The 20167-nt window shown below is 40.1% G+C and overlaps 1 protein-coding gene across 2 annotated transcripts; it reads left to right on the top strand.

The window, feature by feature from the left end:
- Nucleotides 1-1155: 1155 nt before the first annotated feature.
- CARD6 (caspase recruitment domain family member 6) lies at nt 1156-13043 on the top strand. 2 transcript variants are annotated; one of them, XM_007095441.3, is made up of 3 exons: nt 1156-1854; nt 2954-3511; nt 9875-13043. In XM_007095441.3, the coding sequence occupies exons 1-3, from the start codon at nt 1572-1574 to the stop codon at nt 12118-12120; spliced, it is 3087 nt and encodes a 1028-aa protein (XP_007095503.2). In that variant the 5' UTR covers nt 1156-1571; the 3' UTR covers nt 12121-13043. The 2 variants fall into 2 exon arrangements, with proteins under 2 accessions (XP_007095503.2, XP_042851855.1); XM_042995921.1 differs by having other exon boundaries at nt 1779-1854; nt 3033-3511.
- The last annotated feature ends 7124 nt before the right edge of the window (nt 13044-20167 follow it).

Below are 20167 nucleotides of genomic sequence, written 5' to 3'. Positions count from 1 at the left end.
AAATCAAGAGCTGTCGACGCTCAACTGACTGAGCTACCCAGGTACACATTCAACTTTTAAAAAGAGTGTCTTGCTGCGTATAATCTTTTGGGACTTAAAGTTTTCCCTTAATATATGGTTATCTTCTGGGTCGCTGAAGGTCATTCTTTTTGAATGGTGTATACTGTTAATGCAACACTAGAGTTTATGTATCCAGTATCCTGTTGATAGTTATTTAAATTGTTTTGTTTTCAGGTTCTTGTGAACTACATACCTATAAATAAAAACCACCCAGGTAGTTTTTTTTTAGAAAAATCAAAATGAAGTCTGCTAATAAAAACAAAAACTATGAAATATTAAAATAAACAGGAGTGTTTAAAGTAGAAAGTATGAATTCCTCTGTCATCATATCCTCAGAGTTAACCAGTGTTACCATTGGGCTATCTCTCTCCTGACTGTGTTCTTTTAAATCTATATCTACATATGCATATAATATATGTATGCTATGCACATTTTAATTTTTTAAACAAAAATGGAATCTTAACTTGCTGTCTTTCATAATGATATATCATGGCTATTACTAGCTGTCAATATGTATAACTCACTTCATCCTTTTTACTTATTTATGTATATATTTTTTGTTAAGTAAACTCTGTCCCCAAGTGGGGATCAGGATCATGGCCCTGGGATCAAGAGTCGCATGCTTTACTAAGCCTGACAGATGCCCTGCTTTCGTCCTTGTAAGCTGTTCTTTTCTGTTTCACTGTTGATGTATCAACATTTATTCCACAAATGCCCACTTTATTTAAATCTTGGTTATTTAAAATTTTTCTGCTATTATAAATAATGCTGTCATGAAGATACTTACACATGTATCTTTGGGCCTTTGTCTGATTATTTCCTTAAGAAATTTTCTAGAAGTGAAATTGCTGAGTTGAAAGGTATAAATTTGTATTATTTTTTACTTTTAAAGTGTTTATATATTTTGAGAGAGTGTGTGTGTGTGTAAGCAGGGGAGGAGCAGAGAGAGGGAGAGAGAGAATCCCAAGCAAGCTCCGTGCCCAGCACAGAACCTGATGACATGAGGCTCAGGAACTGAGATCATGATCTCGGCTGAGATCAAAAGTCAGACACTTAACCGACTGAGCCACCCAGGCATCCCTTAATTTGTATTTTTATCTATCAGCATTTATTTATTTATTGCTGCATATTGCCAGATTTCTCTCCAGAAAGAGTTAATCAATGCATTCTTATCACGAATAGAGCTCAGAGCAGGGAATACCTAGTCCAAACTAAATTTCAGGAGAGACTTCTCAGAGGAATTGACACTGGGGCTGAGTCAAAATGAGACCGAGTCAAGTGAGCAAAAGAGCAGATAAATAATCTATAGGGAGGCAGACCTGGCTGGGTTTAGGGCTGGCTCCACTCCCCACCCCCCACTTGTTTGTACTTGCCCTCTCCAATGCTAGATATCTTTGACCTGTTTAATCTTTGCTGAATAGAATTACTCTTTGCCATTTTTTTTAACTTGCATTTATTTACTATTGGAACGGTTTCAAAATCCATTTCCTGGTCTAGAGGACACAGGAACAATGGCTGCCAGGAGTGTTCCTTCAGAGATCATAGAAAAAGAACGAAAAAAGTTACTTGAAATCCTCCAACACGATCCTGATTCTGTCTTAGATTCGTTAACCTCTCGGGGGCTGATTTCTGAGGAAGAGTATGAGACTCTGGAGAATGTTACAGATCCCCGGAAGAAAAGTCGAAAGCTGTTAATTTTGGTACAGAAAAGGGGAGAGGTGAGCTGTCAGCATTTTCTCAAGTGTTTACTTAGTACTTTTCCAGAGTCAGCTACTGTTGGTGGCTTACAAAATGGTAAGTTGGATTTCTGTACTTTTTGGGGGGCTAAGAGTAAGAGTGACAAGGCAGATTCCCTGAAAAAAGAACATTATTGCCTTTTGTTTTCATTTGTCTTTCTACTGGAGATAATTTTCACTAGCATATGAAAAAGGGGAAAAGTGTCCAGGATTTTAAAAGCAGAGAACAGTGTATTTTATTGGTTTAGGGGATTTTTTTGATAAGTTTTTGTTCAAACTGTATCCAAAACTTGCAGTTTTTTTAGTGCTAGTATAAACTGCTTATTATTCAATAAGTAAATTCATGGATATTTTACAACCCCAAGACCAAATGCTGCATCTTTCACTTAGTATAGCCATTTTGGACATATCAGAAAAATGATTTTGTAGCACACCTATATGGTGGATCAGTAACTTCATTTTTTTTCTGTGATAAGAATACCTGCAGAAGCCTACTCTTCTGAAACAATTCAAATGCTAATTCTTCAATGTTTAAAGATAATTAGTGGCAGAATAGGGAGTAATTCTTCCAGAAAGGATTTTTTAGTGACTCTGTACATTACTACCAGAGACAGATGTAGCTCCTTTTTCTAAAAATCTAAAAAATATTGAAGATTATTTCAAGAGGTATTAGAGAGGTAGAGGTTCAGCCAAAAAGGTTCATGTTAACAGTCTGTAATGTAGGACAAGACCCATGTGCTTAGAGAAATAGATATTATTATTTCTAGAACTTACTATTCCAAATTAGAGCTATTTGCTTCCCAATTAGAAATTATTAGGATCAGATTTCATCAGCAATGGCCATAGGAAATCTGACTTGGTTTTGGGTCACAGTAAATCCACAAGTCAGCACTATTCATAGGATTCAAATTTTCTGTTTCACTCATGTACTCTTTGAGTTTGCTATGAAGAGCCAAACTTTTGAGCAAGGTAGGAATGTGATCTGATTTTTTTCCAGTGAGAGAAAGAATGACAATTGACTTGTTATTTGTCTGGGAGATGCTAGGTATTCTTATCCTCCAGTTTTGAAATAAAGAAGAGAGATGATGCTTCGAGGTCTTTTTTGTTAATTTGAAAAAACAAAATACCCCCCCCCCCAACTTTCTTGTGCTTTTCAGAATTTTTAAAACATGAGAATATAGAACCTCTTCAAGCTATCGGGATAAGCAAGAATTCAGAAGATGTTTTTTCCTCCAGAGAGAAACAGCCCGAGAATCCTGAAATCACAGTGTCCTTCAAAGAGAAAGAACACCTGGATATGGGAATTTCTGAGTGCTTCAGGGACACGAAAACTACTTCTAAGGAAGCTGCTTGGTCCTCAAGGGAAAATGAGAAGGAATACAACACACCAAAAGGCATATTGCCACATTTAGTTGAGAATGTTAAATACGAAATTCCAGCAACCATTGAGTATTTACAGGATGGACAGAGATACGAGGAGCCAGATGATTCTTTGTACTTAGGAAAAGAGGAATATTTTGAATCTGTTGGACACTCTGAAGATGGAGAAACCTCTGTGGAAGAAGAGGATTATAATGACTCAGAGCACGGTATTTATGATGGCGAAGAGGGCGCTGCATATTCAGAGACCACACAGTTCTCTGATGAAGAACAGAGTTATGAGGATTCCGAAACTGGCATGTCATTCGCAGCGGAGGAGGAGAAAAGGATGGAAGGTATGGCCATACTATGTGGTAGTTGGGCCACAACTTATTTTTAGGTTTCCACGACACAATGGGGGAAGGGGTAAGGAAAGGCACCAGAAAAGCAGCTACTCAGAAATTCCTTATGCCTCTCTAATTTGGAATTTCCTTATGGGTGGGTTTGACAGAGAGGAAGACCTAGGCCCTACAAAATGATGGACAATATAAGCAAAAATAAATACTGACTGTCAGCTTACAGGTTTCTGCAGTTACCTCCATGGTACATATAAGTTGCTAACCACTAACTTTGTTCAAATTAAGCCTCTTAAGTCATTTTAGTGCCTTTGTGACCAGTCAGAGGGATATGGAGATTATGGGCCTAACTACTCAAGTGAAAATCAGAGAGGAGCTTATAATAATTGGATAAGATCCCAATATTGGTACTTGGCTTGATCCAGTCATAAATTATCATCTTGATAAGGGAAATTATATTGGTATTTTGAATTGGAATATTTCTGAATGAAAATTCAAAATGTTAGAAATGCTTCATTTGGAGAGATATTGGCTATGAAAATAAATATCACCAACTTCTGAGCAGAGAAGGGAAAGAAACATAGCTATTGTCTCACACTCAGTCCAAATCGTGGGGCTCCATCATCCAGTTCTAGGTAGGAGAGGAGTAATGTCCTCCTCATCACACCTTGTATTAGTTTGCTACTGCTGCTGTAACAAAGTGCCACAAAGGAGGTAGCTTAAACAATAAACGACAGAAATGTGGCGTCTCAGTTTGGAGGCCAGAAGTCTGAAATCAAGGTTGGTTACTTCTGAAGGCTGTAAAGAAGAATCTGTTCCTAGTTTCTGGCAGTTTGTTGGACATCTTTGGCATTCTTTGGCTTGTAAAAATATCCCTCTTGTCTCCCTGGGTGCATTTCTCTAGGTCCCTAGGTCTCTAGGTTCTCTAGGGGTGCATTTCCCCTTTTTATAAAGACATTAGTCATATTGGATCAGGGCTCACCCTAATACTTCATCTTTACTAATTATATCTGCAATGACCCTATTTCCAAATAATATCACGGAGGTATTGGGGGTTAGGAATTCAACATAGGAATTTGAGGGATACATAATTTAACCTACAACACAATTCTTTTTTTTTTTTTTCTTTTCAAATTTTTATTTAATTATAGTAAGTTAACATACAATGTAATATTGGTTTCAGGAGTAGAATTCAGTGATTCATCAGTTACATTCAGCACTCAGTGCTCATCACAACAAGTGCCCTACTAATAATATCCATCGCCCACCTAGCCCATCCCCTGCCCACTTCCCTCCATCAACACTCAATCTGTTCTCTATTGTTAAGAGTCTCTTGTGGTTTGTTTCCCTCTCTCTTTTTTATTTTTTATTTTCTCCCCTCCCATATGTTCATCTGTTTTGTTTCTTAAATTCCATATATGAGTGAAATTATATGGTATTTGTCTTTCTCTGAATGACTTATTTCGTTTAGCATAATATACTCTAGCTCCATCCGTGTCATTGCAAATTACAGTATTTCATTCTTTTTTTTTAATTAAAATATTTTAGTGTTTATTTCTTTTTGAGAGAGAGAGACAGAGACCGAGCATGAGTGGGGGAGGGGCAAAGAGGGAGAGAGGGAGACACGGAATCCAAAGCAGGCTCCAGGCTTTGAGCTGTCAGCACAGAGCACCACGTGGGGCTTAAACTCATGAACCACGAGATCATGACCTGAGTCGAAGTCGGACACTTAACCTACTGAGCCACCCATATACCCCACGAGTTCATTCTTTTTAATGGCTGAGTAATATTCCATTTACAACACAATTCTTGTTCCACCCTCACTCATACCTTCCCAATCCATAGTCATTTTTAGGCCTCATTTTTTAAAAAATTTATTTATTTATTTTGAGAGAGAGACAGCATGAGCATGAGCATGAGCATGGGATGGGCAGAGAGAGGGGGAGAGAGAGAATCCCAAGCAGGCTCTGCACTGCTGGCATGGAACCTGACATGGGGCTCTATCTCACAAACTGAGATCAAGACCTGAGCCAAAATCAAAAGTCAGATGCTTAAATGACTGAGCCACCCAGGCGCCCTAGGCCTCATTCTTAATTTTTAAAATTTATTTACATATTTCACTTATCGTATAGGGTTGACTTAATTATTCACTGCATAGTATCATCATTATACTGTGAAAAGCCCCATGTCTTTTTATTCCCTTTTTCTTTATTCCCCATTCCCCTTATTCTATAGGTAACATTCTAATATTATGATGTGTTTCTTGCATGTTACTGTTTACTTTGTATGATCTTCTTTTCTATGTCAGTTATTTAGTGTAACAATAGAGCTTATCAAAATTCAGTTGCTTAAAACAATAAGTGTGTATTATTATTCATGTGTCTGTAGTTGGCTGGGCAGTTCCTCTGGTCTTTCCTGAGTTTTCTCATGTGTCTGTGGTCAGCTGGCTATAGACTAGTCTGTCGTCTTCTGGTAGTCTAGTCTGGACTTATTCTTGGACTAGATGGGGCATATTCTTACAGAGAGGACACAGGAGTATGAGAGAAGGCAAGAGGGAGAGAGAGAAAGAGACAGAAGAGAAGGCTTAGATTTAGTACTATCATGCCATCTGAATTAGTTTCCTAGGGCTCAAGAAAGCACTACACAAGGGTAGCTTAGGACAATGGGAGATTTATTGTCTCATAGTTATGGAGGCCAGAGGTCTGAAACCAAGGTGTTACCAGGGTCAAGGCTCTCTGCAGGCATTAGGGAAAGAGCTGTTCCAGTACTCTAGTTTCTGGTAGCCTCAGTTATTTCCTGGCTTTAAATGCCCATTTTCTCTCTGTGTGTCTTCAAATCACTTTCCCTCTGTGCATGTCTCTGTTTTCAAATTTCCCCTTTTTGTAAGGACACCAGTCATACTTGATGGGAGCTCACCCTAATGACCTCATTTTAATTTGACCTCTGTAAAGATTTTGTTTACAAATAAGGCCACATTCTGAGGTACTGGGGACTTCAACACAATTTTTTTTTTTGGGGGGGAGCACAATTCAACCCATAACACCATCACTTTTGCCACATTCTGTTGGCCAGAGTATGTCACACAAAGACAGTTGTGACATACTCAAGAGTTGGGGAAAACAGATTCAAGAGTTGGGGAAAAATAGATACCACTTCTTACAAAGTAATATTGCAGAAATCCAAAATATATCCAGAAAGCCATTAATTGGGGCTATTTTTTGCAATTAATCTAGCACCTTTAGTAAAACATGTCAAGGAAAGTTTCAGTAATAATGTAGTTCTGACTGGCAATGTAATTCTAGTAGCTAACCAATCCAGTCTAGTTGGCTGGAGTCATGAGGCTAACTCGGTCTTTTTCTCTGTAATATTTGTTTGTCTATGCAGCTAGGAACTCAAAAAAAAAAATCCAAATGTATCTGATTCAAAGGGGAAACATCATTATGTTTTTTGTTATGTTAAAATTCATGACAAAAAAAAAATCACAGTGTCAAATCTAAGTCTCAAGAAGGCTTATGGTGTTGCTTTGTGTGCTCTGCACTGTATAAGGTCAACTTGTGTATAGACTATAGCAATCAGCTCCCTTCCCTTCCAGCTTACAGTTGAGTTCATCCCGTGGCAGGAACCCATATATTTACCGTTTCCTGTGCCCTTTCTTCCTGAAGATCTAAGATTTAATGTGATGTTGTTTCCGTTTAGCCTGAAGAATTTTTATTTATTATTATTATTTTTAAATTTCTTTTAGTGTAGGTCCATTAGTGGGAAATTCTCTTATTTTTTGCTTATTGAGAAATGTCTTTATTTTGCCTTCATTCCAGAAGGATATTTTTGCTAGATATTGAATTATAGATTGACAGGTTTTCTGCCTTCAGCACTTTATGGATGCCATTCCTGTCTTTTGGCTTCCATTGTTTCTGATGCTAAGTCTACAGTTATTTTATCATTGTTCCCTGTAAGTGTTATTTTTTTACTTAAAAAAAATTTTTTTTAGCAGTTAACTCTTATATAGTTAGATATGATTTTCTTTGTTTTTATCCCCCTTAGGATTTGCAGAATCTGTAAAAATTTTTTTAACCAAATTTGAAAATCTTCAGCCATTATTTATCTAAATATATATTTCTGTCCCACTTGTTCCCTCCTCTCTTTCTGACACTTCAAAATTTTCAACGTTTTTAATTTATTTTTGGGACAGAGAGAGACAGAGCATGAACGGGGGAGGGGCAGAGAGAGAGGGAGACACAGAATTGGAAACAGGCTCCAGGCTCCGAGCCATCAGCCCAGAGCCTGACGCGGGGCTCGAACCCACAGACCGCGAGATCGTGACCTGGCTGAAGTCGGACGCTTAACCGACTGCACCACCCAGGTGCCCCTCTTTCTGACACTTCAAGTATATATATGTTAAAGTTTTTATTATTCTTCCATGGGTTCTAAGGCTTTATACATTGGACTCAAATTCAAGAATCTCCTTTCAGTAGGTGGAAGCTAAAATCATTTCTTTTTGCCTTAGCTGGGGTATTTTCATAAATTTTAAGTTTACAAACATATATTGGGTTCTAGATATTATTGCTTCTTAACTTTTTTTCTTTTTATCCATTTTTGTGCTTGTTGATTGTATCATTGTTGCTCTGTATAAGATTTGTTTACTCTGTTGCTTCTGGGTATGGTATCCAGATCAGCTCTGTAGTAGTCAGGAAAGACTAACAAGTCCATACCTTGTCAGTACTTGGCCTGGGCTGTGTGGGTACCAGTTTTTGTGCTGAAGAAACAGAGGATTGTTGTCCAAAGGCAAAATAGGTGATAGGCAAGAGCAGGACCTAAAAGCTTTCCTGCAACCTAGCCTCTCACTGCCTCCCCTGGGAACCCTTTTTACTAGCCCCAACTCCTCCCTTACCTTCTTAGCCCAACACATATTCCACTTGAAGCAACTTTTAGACTGTCCAAGGATTTCTTAGTTATCTTTGTTAATCCTTGAAATCCATACCTTTCTCTCACTTCTGTTGTTTCTTACCAGGCTAATTTTATAGGGGATCCAAGAAGCTTATGCTCGTTTGCCAGGAGTAAATACTACCAGGAGTAAAAAAAAAAAAGTGCTCTCTGACCTTCTTTCTCTAAGCACTATCTCTGTATTCCCAAGAAGTGGTTAGGAGGTATATTAGGAAATGGGAGATTAGGAGAAAGTAGGTACAGCACCTAAATTCTGAGGAAACTTTAATGGACATAAAAACTTTCATTTCTCCAAACTGTAGCAAGAGATACATTTAAGAAAGAAATCAGGAGCACCTGGGTGGCTCAGTCAGTTAAGGGTCGAGCTTTGGCTCAGGTTATGATCTTGGGGTTTGTTGAGTTTGAGCCAGTGTCAGGCTCTGTGATGACAGCTCAGAGCCTGCAGCCTGCTTCGGATTCTGTGTCTCTCTGTCTCTCTCTCTGCCCTCCCCACTCATCCTCTGTCTGTCTCTCTCTCAAAAATAAATAAATATTAAAAAAAGAAATTAAAAACCAGAAAGAGAGAAAGAGAAAAAGAAAAAAAGAACGAAAGACAGACAGACAGAAAGGAAGAAAGAAAAAAAGAAAAAAAGAAACCAGTTTCGGGGTGCCTGAGTGGCTCAGTCAGTTAAGCAGCAGACTCTTGATTTCGGCTCATGTCATGATCTCACCGTTCTTGAGTTCAAGCCCTGCATCTGGCTCTGTGCTCACAGCATGGAGCCTACTTTGAATCCTCTGTCTCCCTCTTTCTGCCCCTCCCCTGTACATACTCTCTCTGAAAAATAAACAAACATTAAAAAATATTAAAAAAACAAATCAGTATCATCCTAGAGAATTCCTCATACACGTGTGCATATCATGGAATATTAGCAAGGTTTTTCATCATTGCATACAAACATTAGCCAAAAAATTGGAAAACCTAAATGACCATCAGTAGACAATGGTTAAATAAGTAATGGTCCATCCAAATCATGAAGTACGATGGATTAGCTAAAAATGAATTAAGTCAATCTGTGTATGAACTGACTTAGAAGAATTTGCAAAGAATACCATTAAGTGAAACGAAGTCGAAGAATCATTTGTTTAGGATAATATGATTTATGTAAAAATAAAATAGCATCCACTGAACCAAATGATATATTTCTCTGTGTTCATGCATTACCTATATACTTGCATAGAAAAAGGATGGGAAGCAAATATACGTAACATATTGGCATCTCTTAGAAGGAAAATGGAATTGGCAGACTGGCAAAAAGGAACTTTCACTATATTTGTATCATTCCATCTTCTTACAATGAAAAAGTCAATTACTTAATTTTAAAAGTCAGTGAAGGTAGCTTAGATTCTGAATGTGACATTCACTGAATATCTTTTTCCCTACAGAAAGAAAAAAGGTATTTAAAGATGTCCTGTCATGTTTGAACATGGATAGGAGCAGAAAGCTTCTGCCAGATGTCGTTAAACAATTCTCCTTAGATCGAGGATGTATGTGGACACCTGAGACTCCAGGAGACTTAGCCTGGAATTTCCTGATGAAAGTTCAAGCGCTGGATGTCACGGCCAGAGATACAATCCTCAGACACAAGGTTCTGGGTGAGGGTAACAAAGAGGAACTGCTGACTGGAGTAGAGAATTTGGAAATTAGAGACATACAAACCATTAATCCCTTTGATGTTCTTTGTGCATCTATGCTCTGTTCAGACAGCTCGTTGCAACGCGAGGTCATGTCAAACATGTATCAGTGCCGGTTTGCTCTTCCCCTGCTCCTGCCAGATGCAGAAAACAACAAAAGCATCTTAATGCTGGGGGCCATGAAGGGCATTGTGAAGAAGTGGTCAGCACAATCTTCAGGAGGGCCTATAGGGGATACAGAAAAGTGCCTGACTCTCATGAAGATGCCTGTCATCTCTTTTGTGCGCCTAGGATACTGTAGCTTCTCCAAGTCCAGAATCCTCAACACACTGCTTGTCTCTGACCAACTAAAATCACACAAAATCTTTCTCCATCAGGATTTTACTGGCCCAGTGTTTCCCCGGCAGATCTCTGATGGCCTGGTAGAGATAATGTGGCATTTTCCTGATAGCAATGGTCTAATGGAAAATCCTAGTGTTTTCCAAAAGCCTGTTGCTCTGGCCAACCTTCGTGGAGATCTAGAAAGTTTTTGGACACAGTTTGGTTTCTTGATGGAAGTTTCCTCAGCTGTGTTTTTTTTCACTGACTACCTAGGTGAGAAGGAGTGGGACTTGCTAATGTTTTTAGGAGAAGCTGCCGCCGAGAGATTCTACTTTGTCCTCAGTCCCCAGGCCCAGGAGAGTGAAGAGACACAGCTTTTCCAGACGACTCTGAAGTTGAAGCCATCACAGCTACTGTTTTGGAAGGGGGAGGCACCTGGGGAGAGAGGGAAGAATATTGAGGGTCTTCAAGCTGCTCTCCAGGAAGTGATGTCCTCTTCGCTCAGATGTGTGTCTGTGGAGGACATGGGCTCCCTGGCCAGGGAGTTGGGAATCCAGGTAGACCAAGACTTTGAGAACGTTCAGGGGATTCAAACTCCCCCTAGTGAAAATTTGTCTGGAACAGCTAAAGATGAGAGACAACAAAGACCCAGTCAGTCAGAAAGCTCATGTGAAAATCCAGCTGTGATGTCTGGAGAATCTGGGGCTAGCCAGAATCTCCAGAATTTCTACCTCCTCCCAGGATTCGTGCCTCGTCTGGAAAACTGTCCTTTACCAACCAGAATTGGAGGGAACTTTAACCATGTTTCTTTGAAAGCCCCCTGGGTTACAGGCTCCCACTTTTGGTCAGAGCAGAGGTCTAAGTGGTTCTGTCCCTGGCCCTTTCAGAAAACAAGGGCCTATGGTCGAGGTAAAAGTTTTGGGTTTCGGTACTTCCAGCCCCAGAGATTTTATTCACCTGAAAGATTCACGAAATTTTCAAGAACTGCTTTGGGACATCCTATGACTAAAACAATTGGAGGACTACCAAGACCTGTGTCTCAGCATGTACACGCCTGGTCCAGGAGACCACAGACAACAGGAGCTCTTGAAAGGTCTGTGGTAGTGGTCTCCCAGGTAGGTCACTCCCACTCCCTGGGTCTGCAGCCAGCAGAAGCAGCTGGGAAGTCACAGCCTAAGCAAGGCTACACCCATAGAACACAGCCACCAAGGGCACCTGGGAAACCTATGAAAACAACATCCCATATTGAAGGTTTTTACCCTCAGGCCTTTCAACCAGCAGGAGCCACAAAAAAACCTTTAAGGCCTGCCTCTCATCAAGGAGCCAAACTGAAGACACAGGATGGGCCTTTAAATCCAGCCTTCCAAAGGTCCAATAGCAAATGTTTACCCAGCTCTCAGTTCAAACCGAGTCAGCCCAAGCCATCCCAGGTCAAACACTCTCAACCTGTGCCCTCTCAACCCAAACCCACTCAAACAAAACCCACTGAGTGCCACCCCTCCCACGCTAAACCTTCTCCACCCAAACCCACTCAGCCCAAACCATGCCCATCCCAGTCCTCCCAGTGTAAGCCTTCTCAGCCCAGGGCCACTCAACCCAAGTCATCTAAGACTAGTCCTGCACAGGCTAAGGCATACCATGCAAGAGCAGGGCCCAAGAAGGCTGGGAAACATTAAAGTGCTTACTCTAGAGACCTATGAAACGTATCCTTAACCCAGACCATTGCTCTCATGTGGTAACCTGAAGAAGAGTGGTGGTCATGGTAAGAGACCACTATTATTAGCATGACACAGAAAAAGAAAAGATATACACAACCTAAACGGTATCATTAAAACATTTGTAAGAATGATTTTTTCCAACAGGAAAAATATGAAACAATTAAGAGTAGAATCGAGGAGTAAATAAATGAACTAAATCCAACCTCGAGTATTAGGTGATATATAACCTGAATCCGAGGAATGGGGCTGTTGAGACCACCCCATAAAATAAGGCTCAGGCTGCCTGATTGTTGCAACAAAAATTGCTCTAAATGTTGGCTGCTCCAGAGGTGTCTTGGTCAAAAGTTTGTGGTCAATATCAGCCACTAAGCAGATAACCTTGTTTGTTTGGGGGATGTTTAAATCAACTTACTTGTGATAATAGTTCCAATTTGCTTGGATAATATAACTCTCTCATTTGACCCTTACATATAGAAATAATGAACTAACAACCAATGATATAAATTATTTTGCATTAACTTGGGTATGATTTGACTATGTTTTATACTTAAAATGTTTGTAATAGTTAAGATAATTTGGCTTATTAGAGGATCTTATACATTGTCCTCAAGATTCCAACTTAAAATGTATACTTGAGTTTTTAATTTTAGAGTTGTGACTTTTTAAGTTGAAAAGATTAAGATAGGTTTACAAAGCTTGTAAAAAGCATTGCAATGTTTAACAGAACTTAAGATTTACAAAATTTACAATTTTAATTCATTGGATTCATTATTATCCTAGACATACAGGTAAGTTCTGCTAATTAGAAGGATAAGTAAAAGGAATGTATTAAATTTAGAATATTTAAGCAAAATTTAATTGTAAATGACATAAAATATTATTAAAAGGTCACTTTAAAGATTCATGTTAAAATTCACTAGATGTAGAAATAAAATAATAAGATTTGTAAATTGGATTAAGACCTCTGGTTTTTGGATTTTGATTTTTGAAAAATTAATACTAATTTTTAAGTACTAAAATAACCCTGCTTGTCGTTCCTGGGTATTTTTTTTTTTTTTCTTTTTGCCTTCAAGGACACCAAGGGAAAAAAATCATATTGATGCATAGTTAAGAAATGATCTTTAAAAAGGAATAACTAATCTCTGAGAACATTCTCATACTATAATAGGTATCCTTCATTTGTGCCTGTTTTAAGCAATTAATATTGAGTATGTAGAGGGTGCTAAATCTCCTAAGGTTATTGAAAGGATGAAGAAAGAAGGGACTATGCATGTAGATTTTTCTATTTGTCTTTTCAAGAGAAAAAGCGTAACTATCATAACTACAAAATCTTTGATGTTAAAGTGGAGCTTCTCAATGAAAATAATCTTTTTGTTGTTCAAACTTTTGAAATGAGCAATATTAGTGATGTTTTAAAAATGTTTTTCTGAACATTTCTTCAAGATTAGTTATTGGAGGAGAGAACTTGTTGGGCTCTTTGTTACCAACAGATTCTGTGTCAGTTTGGGTCATGACAATACATATGTGGTTCATTCAAATCGGACACCTTTAGGAGAGTTTAATAATGGGACTATTTATAAAGGGCTGGACAAGAGGTATAAACAGTGTAAAAGAGAGGGCAGCACACTGGATGTGAGTGCGAGGCACGTTGTCACCCCAAGATCTGAAGGGAGAGGGGGGCAGTGCTTTCTCCAGTCAGAAGAGCTGTGTAGGGAAGGGTCTTGGGTCTGGCTGGTTGAGGGGGACAGCAGGCTACAGTGACCCACAGGGAGTGATTCCGGGGAATAAATATTTACTCCACACCCGATGTGATGGTGCATCCCCTTGGCCAAAGCCAACCAGAAACCAGGAAACAAGGAACCCACTTAGGCAGTTCATGTTGATCAGTCTTAGGGTTCAGAGCAGGGTGGAGAGTGAACCTGGAGGGGCAAACAGATGGCACTTAACAGATTTCTCCCTTTCCATTTCATTCTTCCTTCCTTTTCTCTTTTCTCCCTTCTTCCTTCTCTTGCACTTATTTATTGAGCATATATTATGTGTAAGGCATTGGAGCAGGAACTGAGGAGACATGGAAAGAGAATGAGAAATCCTACTATAGTTGTGAGACCCTATAAGTCTGTTTCCTCTTTATTATAAAACTATAAGCTCATTGGGGTGCCTGGGTGGCTCAGTCAGTTGAGCGTCCGACTCCTGATTTCAGCTCAAGTCATGATCCCAGGGGTTGTGGGATCGAGCCCCTCATCGGACTCTGTGCTGAGCATGGAACCTACTTAAGATTATCTCCCTCTTGGGAAATACATATCAAAACCACAATGAGATACCACCTCTCACCTGTCAGAATGGCTAAAATTAACCACTCAAGAAACTACAGATGTTGGTGAGGACGCAGAGAAAGTGGAACTCTTTTGCACTGCTGGTGGGAATGCAAACTGGTGCAGCTACTCTGGAAAACAGTATGGAGTTTCCTCACAAAATTAAAAATAGAGCAACCCTAGGAGCCAGCAATTGCACTACTAGGTATTTATCCAACGGATACAAAAATGCTGATTCAAAGAGGCATATGCCCCCCCCCCCAATGTTTATAGCAGCACTATCAACAATAGCCAAATTATGGAAAGAGCCCAAATGCCCATCGACTGACAAATGGATAAAGAAGATGTAGTATATATACACAATGGAATATTACTCGGAGATCAAAAAGAATGAAATCTTGCCATTTGCAACAACGTGGATGGAACTGGAGGGTATTATGCTAAGTGAAATAAGTCAGAGAAAGATACCATATGATTTCACTCATGAGGAATTTAAGAAACAAAACAGATGAACATAGGGGAAGGAAAGGAAAATAAGATAAAAACAGAGTGGAAGGCAAACCATAAGAGACTCTTAAATACAGAGAACAAACTGAGGGTTGCTGGAGAGGAGGTGGGTGGGGGGATGGGCTAAAGGGTGATGGGCACTTGGGAGCACACTTGTTGTGATGAGCACTGGACATTATATGTAAGTGATGAATCACTAAATTCTACTCCTGAAACCATTATTACACTATATGTTAACTAACTTGGATTTAAATAAAAAGAAAAAAAAAGATTCTCTCTCCCTCTGCCCCTCTCCCCCTCTCACCCTTGTGCTCTGTCTCTAAAATAAATAAAATGAAAAAAAAACCCACAAAAAACCTATAAGCTAATTATATATAGTTTTGAAAATGCAAAAATAGACAAAGGAATATAAAAATAGTCTGCAGTCTCTTAACTCAGAGGGTAATGTAGCCCTCTGACTCACTAATAAGATTTTCATAAATTTTTTCTATTTGTGTATATTTATAGACAGCACTCAGTTACATATTCAAGTCTATGCTATGGTTGAATGTGGCAAAATCAAATAAGGGAATAGTCTAGTTTGTTTTGGGACAGGCAGTATAAATATGGTCTGTTTTGGGACAGGCAGTATAAATAGTATAAAATATTGGTTTTCCAGACTTAAGAAAGTCTGAATTCAGGACATGAACTATAGTTAAAGGGCATCTTTGTATAATGCACAAGTTCAAGTGTTATAAGTCAAATGTGCAAAAATTCAGAACCACTTGTTTATATGTGTGTCATTTACTAAATTGAGAGCATTCAATTTGTACTTGGCTTTTTTTGTTGTTGCTGTTAGCAGATTGAAGAGTCTACCCAATGACGCCTCTTTCAACACCTGAAAATCCTTTCTTAAACACCTTAAGTCAATTTATATTTTTTACAAGAAAACCAATAAAGATTACCTTTTTTAAAAAACATTGAAAAAGTGTGTTCTTTGTTGAGATGCTGGAAAGGAGTATATTCCAATGTCATACAAAGTCTGGCCATAGGGACAAAGCTGCCTCATAAATCACACTAGCCTCATAAATCTATGTTTTACCTACATGCATGGTGACCTTCTGCATTTCTTTATGTCTTAGAATTTTTTATAGTCTCCTTCTTGGTAAGGTATAGCTCCCTTTCTGATGTTTGCTATATAGGGTCCATGTAAGCAAAGTGTCTGTTGGGGAAGATAAACATGACACTGACTGCCAAGGATTTAGAAATTTGATTTAATGGGTGCTTCTAAGTGGTAACTGGTTAAGGGTAGTTCTTAGTGTTTGTTAGGGTAAAGCCTAAGTAAGCTGTGATAGCAAAGGCAAGGCAAAAAATATAGTGGCTTAAATTATATGGGAGCTAATTTTTCCTTCATGTATATAACAATACAGTCTGTCTAAGCTGATGGAGCAGCTCTTCTCCACAGGGCTCATCAAGAACTAAGTTCCTACCACCTCGTTACTCCATTTCTTTGGACATTGTCCTTTTCTGTACGATTGAAGTCACTCTTGTTACCTTGATGCAATTCACAGAATGTGAGAAAAGCCATATTCCAGAGAGTAGCCTGACTTAAGTTAGGGATGATTTGAAATTGTGCACTGTCTTTCAGTCACATTCCATTGGCCCACACTTGGTCATATGGCCACATGTAGCTGGAAAGGAGGCTGGGAAATGCAGTCACCGGGTGGGTGGCCATGCATCCAGGAAGAAGAGAAGAAGCAGCACTTTGCCTGAATATCATAGAATATCAAGAACATCAGAGGCCCAGGGGCACCTGGGTGGCTCCATCGGCATAGCATCTGATTTCAGCCTAGGTCATGATCTCTCTGTTCCCAAGTTCGAGCCCTGTGTTGGGCTCTGTGCTGACAGCTCAGAGCCTGGAGCCTACTTCAGATTCTGTGTCTCCGTCTTTCTCTCTGCCCCTCCCCCACTCATGGTCTGTTTCTCTCTCTCTCAAAAATAAATAAAAACCTTAAAAACTTTTAAATAAAATAAGGTTGCTACTGTGATCTGGGTATTGTCTGCTCTTGATCCTAAATTATACACAAGGGCCATAATGTTTTCTGTTATTCTGTAATAGAAATACAAACTAGACTATTCCCTTATCCCAGGTATTAGCATTCTTCACACTCTTCTGGCAAGTTTCCTTAAATTCAGAAGTAGTGATTGTATAACATGAGCATGCATAACAATCACGCAACGTGGTTGTTAAAATTGTGTATTACAGGGGCGCCTGGGTGGCTCAGCTGGTTACGAGTCCGACTTCGGCTCAGGTCATGATCTCTCGATCCGTGAGTTTGAGCCCCGCGTCAGGCTCTGTGCTGACAGCTCAGCGCCTGGAGCCTGTTTCAGATTGTGTGTCTCCCTCTCTCTCTGGCCTTCCCCCACTCATGCTCTGTCTCTCTCTGTCTCAAAAAAAAAATAAACGTTAAAATAATAATAATAATAAAATTGTGTATTACAGATTGGCTCAGTAAGTCTGGGGTAAGCCTGAGGAATGGCCTTTTAACAGGGACTCCCACTGAGGCAGAAGATCCTGGGGCCACATTCTGAAAAACCCAGAGAGGGCCCAGGCTGCAAACCTGTTTTCAGGTGCTCAGAGAAAGAAATTTTCATCTGGACCAGGAATCCGGTCTGGGGTAATTTCCCTTCATTTATAATTCTCATTAAATTCGTTGTTCATCTCCTGCTGGAAAATTGTGCACTTAAGAGCTGTTGGAAGGAGGTGATAATGAGGTAAAAAGTTTTAGCCATTTAAGATCAGGACTGTTCTGTTCTACCTATAGGTTTCTATATCTAACACTTCACATTTTGTCTGCAAGTTTTGTACCTGATTAAATTTAAAAATGTCCCTTTTACTTTTCAAAATGTGCTTCTTTCTCTTTGCTGCATGGCTAAGACATGACTTTTTTTCGCATCGAGCCTCGGTCCTTTCTTCCTCTTGCCCAATGTCACCAGTATAGATCATATTATTCTTTCACTAATGGCAAAATGACTTTGCTAGGGATTAATGCAGATGATTTTGGGCTTGGGTCTTGATTTGACACTCCCATGTCTCTAGGCCTCACAAACTAGATAAACTTCTCTGGGATGGCAAAAGCAGAGAGAAAGGAGAATAGTCAAGATACTGAGATGTTGTATGTGTGTCCCCCAGACTGGTCCTTGCTCCCTACCCCCAGTTCTTGGCAAATTCCCCACTCCCACCTCTGGGTCCCGCCGGATGAGCAATACAACCCAAAGAGAGATTTGAATACTGTGTACCTTTAATGTCTGTCCCACTTTTCACGACTGGATTGGGTTAAGGGATGAGGTAAGAGAGGAGGAAAAACTATTAATAAAAAAGCATATTAATTAGTACTTCAAATCCCATCCCAACAGGAACAGAGCGCCAGGAGGAGGACCGGATGGAGGAGAGCCAAGAGGGGTGTGGTTTAAACCCTGTGTGGGGTGTGTTTCCAGAGGACAGCACTGTCTGTCTTGGGCATTTTATCAAATCGGGGCCAATTTCCTTGCTTTTAGACTGGACCTACTTTGGATGCTTTTAAGAAGATCAGGAATGACTTGAAAGTTTCAGAAGCTGAGAGGAAGACCTGTCAAAGATTATTCTGCTATCCCAATTATACTGAAAACTACCCAAAGAACTGCCCATATAGTTTCGGTCCTGGGCAGCCATGAGGTTGTGCTGCTCGGTTCTTCGCTCACCGCGGATCCACCTGTGCTGCCTGAGGGTCCACTGCAGGATTCCCCAAAGCACACGCGGGCCGGCTGCTCTCAGCCAGTGACTCTGCGGGGCAGGCGAGCTAGAGCCGGGCGGGTCCTCCCCACGCGGGGGCGCTCCAGCGGGCCACCTCTGTCCGCTTTGGGCTCTGAGACTTTCTCTGAGCTGCACCGTGGTCTGATGCTCTCTCTCCACCCTGCCCCAACTGCTGCCCCCAACCAAGTCCTGCTCCCTCGTTTTGCCTTCCAGATGTCAGACCTGCAGGGTGGTGGGACACCCTTCTTGCCCACTCCTGCTCTTACCTCCCTTTTGCTTCGCAGGCTTTCCCGGCGCTTGAATGCTATCTTAGCCTATGCTTCGTGAAGGACTTGAACTGCCGCCAAGTTCTTTGTGAAAAATGTTTCTTCTTTTTTACAAGTGTCTGTTTGGTCGTGGGCTCACCTATTCCCCCCCTCAACTCTTGTATGAGAAAGCAGACCTGTTGAATTTTGTCCCTAGTGTTGAGAGTTTACTTCAGAGAGGGGAAAAAATGCTTTGACTCTTTTTAATTATCTTTTTTAGGTTGGACATACTGATTTTGAACACAGAATTTTTTGCAAGAGCTTTGAAAAAGCTTAAAGATAACCTAAACTCATTCACAATTTGCTATTCTCTTTTGTAGCTCACAAGAAAGAAGAAAAACAGCATAGTAATATGATGAGTGCCAGCATGTTGCTTCAGGTCTGTGGGATCTCTTCCAGTGGTGGCTAATAGTGTCAGATACCTCAGCAAGACCAAGTAAGGTAAGAACTGAGACATGTGCCCTTGCCTTGTGTGCTCGGTGTCAGTTCCGTTTTAGGGAGATAAAGGCACAGAAGCCAGGCTGAACAGGGTCAAGGTGTTAATGGGAAGTGAGGAAGTGGGCACTTCAGGAAATTTGATTGAGAAGCAAAGTGCTTTACTTATTTGGCCAAGAAGAGCCTTTCTTCTTCTCATCCTCTTCCCTCCTTCTCCCCCTTCCTTCTTCCCATACTTTCCTTTTTTTTTCTTTCCCCCTTATTTTCTTCTGATCCATCTTCCTTTTTGTTTTGTTTTGTTTGCATCCAAGTTAACATAGTATTGGTAAAGATTTCAGACACTGTTGGAAATATATGATGTTGGAAGTTCCTTGTAATGCCACCCTCTGGAAAGCAGGAGTTCTCAATTCTGGTTGCATATTAGAATCATCCAGGGAGATTTTTTTTTTGAAGTTTATTTATTTATTTTGCGAGAGCAGGTGAGGGCAGGGGAGGGGCAGAGAGAGGGAGAGACAGAAGCCCAAGCACGAGGCGTTCAAACTCACACACCGTGAGATCATGACCTGACCGAGATCAAAGAGTCGGAGCTTAACCAGCTGAGCCCCCCAGGGGCCTCTAGGGAGACTTATTTTTAAAGCCTGATGCCAAGCCCACAGCCCATGTCAAAGACATGG

This window comes from Panthera tigris, chromosome A1, assembly GCF_018350195.1.
Source record: "Panthera tigris isolate Pti1 chromosome A1, P.tigris_Pti1_mat1.1, whole genome shotgun sequence".
Taxonomy (NCBI): Eukaryota; Metazoa; Chordata; class Mammalia; order Carnivora; family Felidae; genus Panthera; species Panthera tigris.
The sequence above is the reverse complement of the archived record's forward strand: the minus strand, read 5'-3'. Positions and strand labels throughout refer to the sequence as shown.

What these genes read in the sequence shown, in the direction of transcription:
- CARD6 (XM_007095441.3), top strand. Translation starts at nt 1,572, where the DNA reads ATGGCTGCCAGGAGTGTTCCTTCAGAGATCATAGAAAAAGAACGAAAA. An exon ending in TGTTGGTGGCTTACAAAATG is followed by an intron (nt 1,855 to 2,953) that starts GTAAGTTGGATT and finishes TGTGCTTTTCAG; the next exon opens with AATTTTTAAAACATGAGAAT. An exon ending in GGAGGAGAAAAGGATGGAAG is followed by an intron (nt 3,512 to 9,874) that starts GTATGGCCATAC and finishes TTTTCCCTACAG; the next exon opens with AAAGAAAAAAGGTATTTAAA.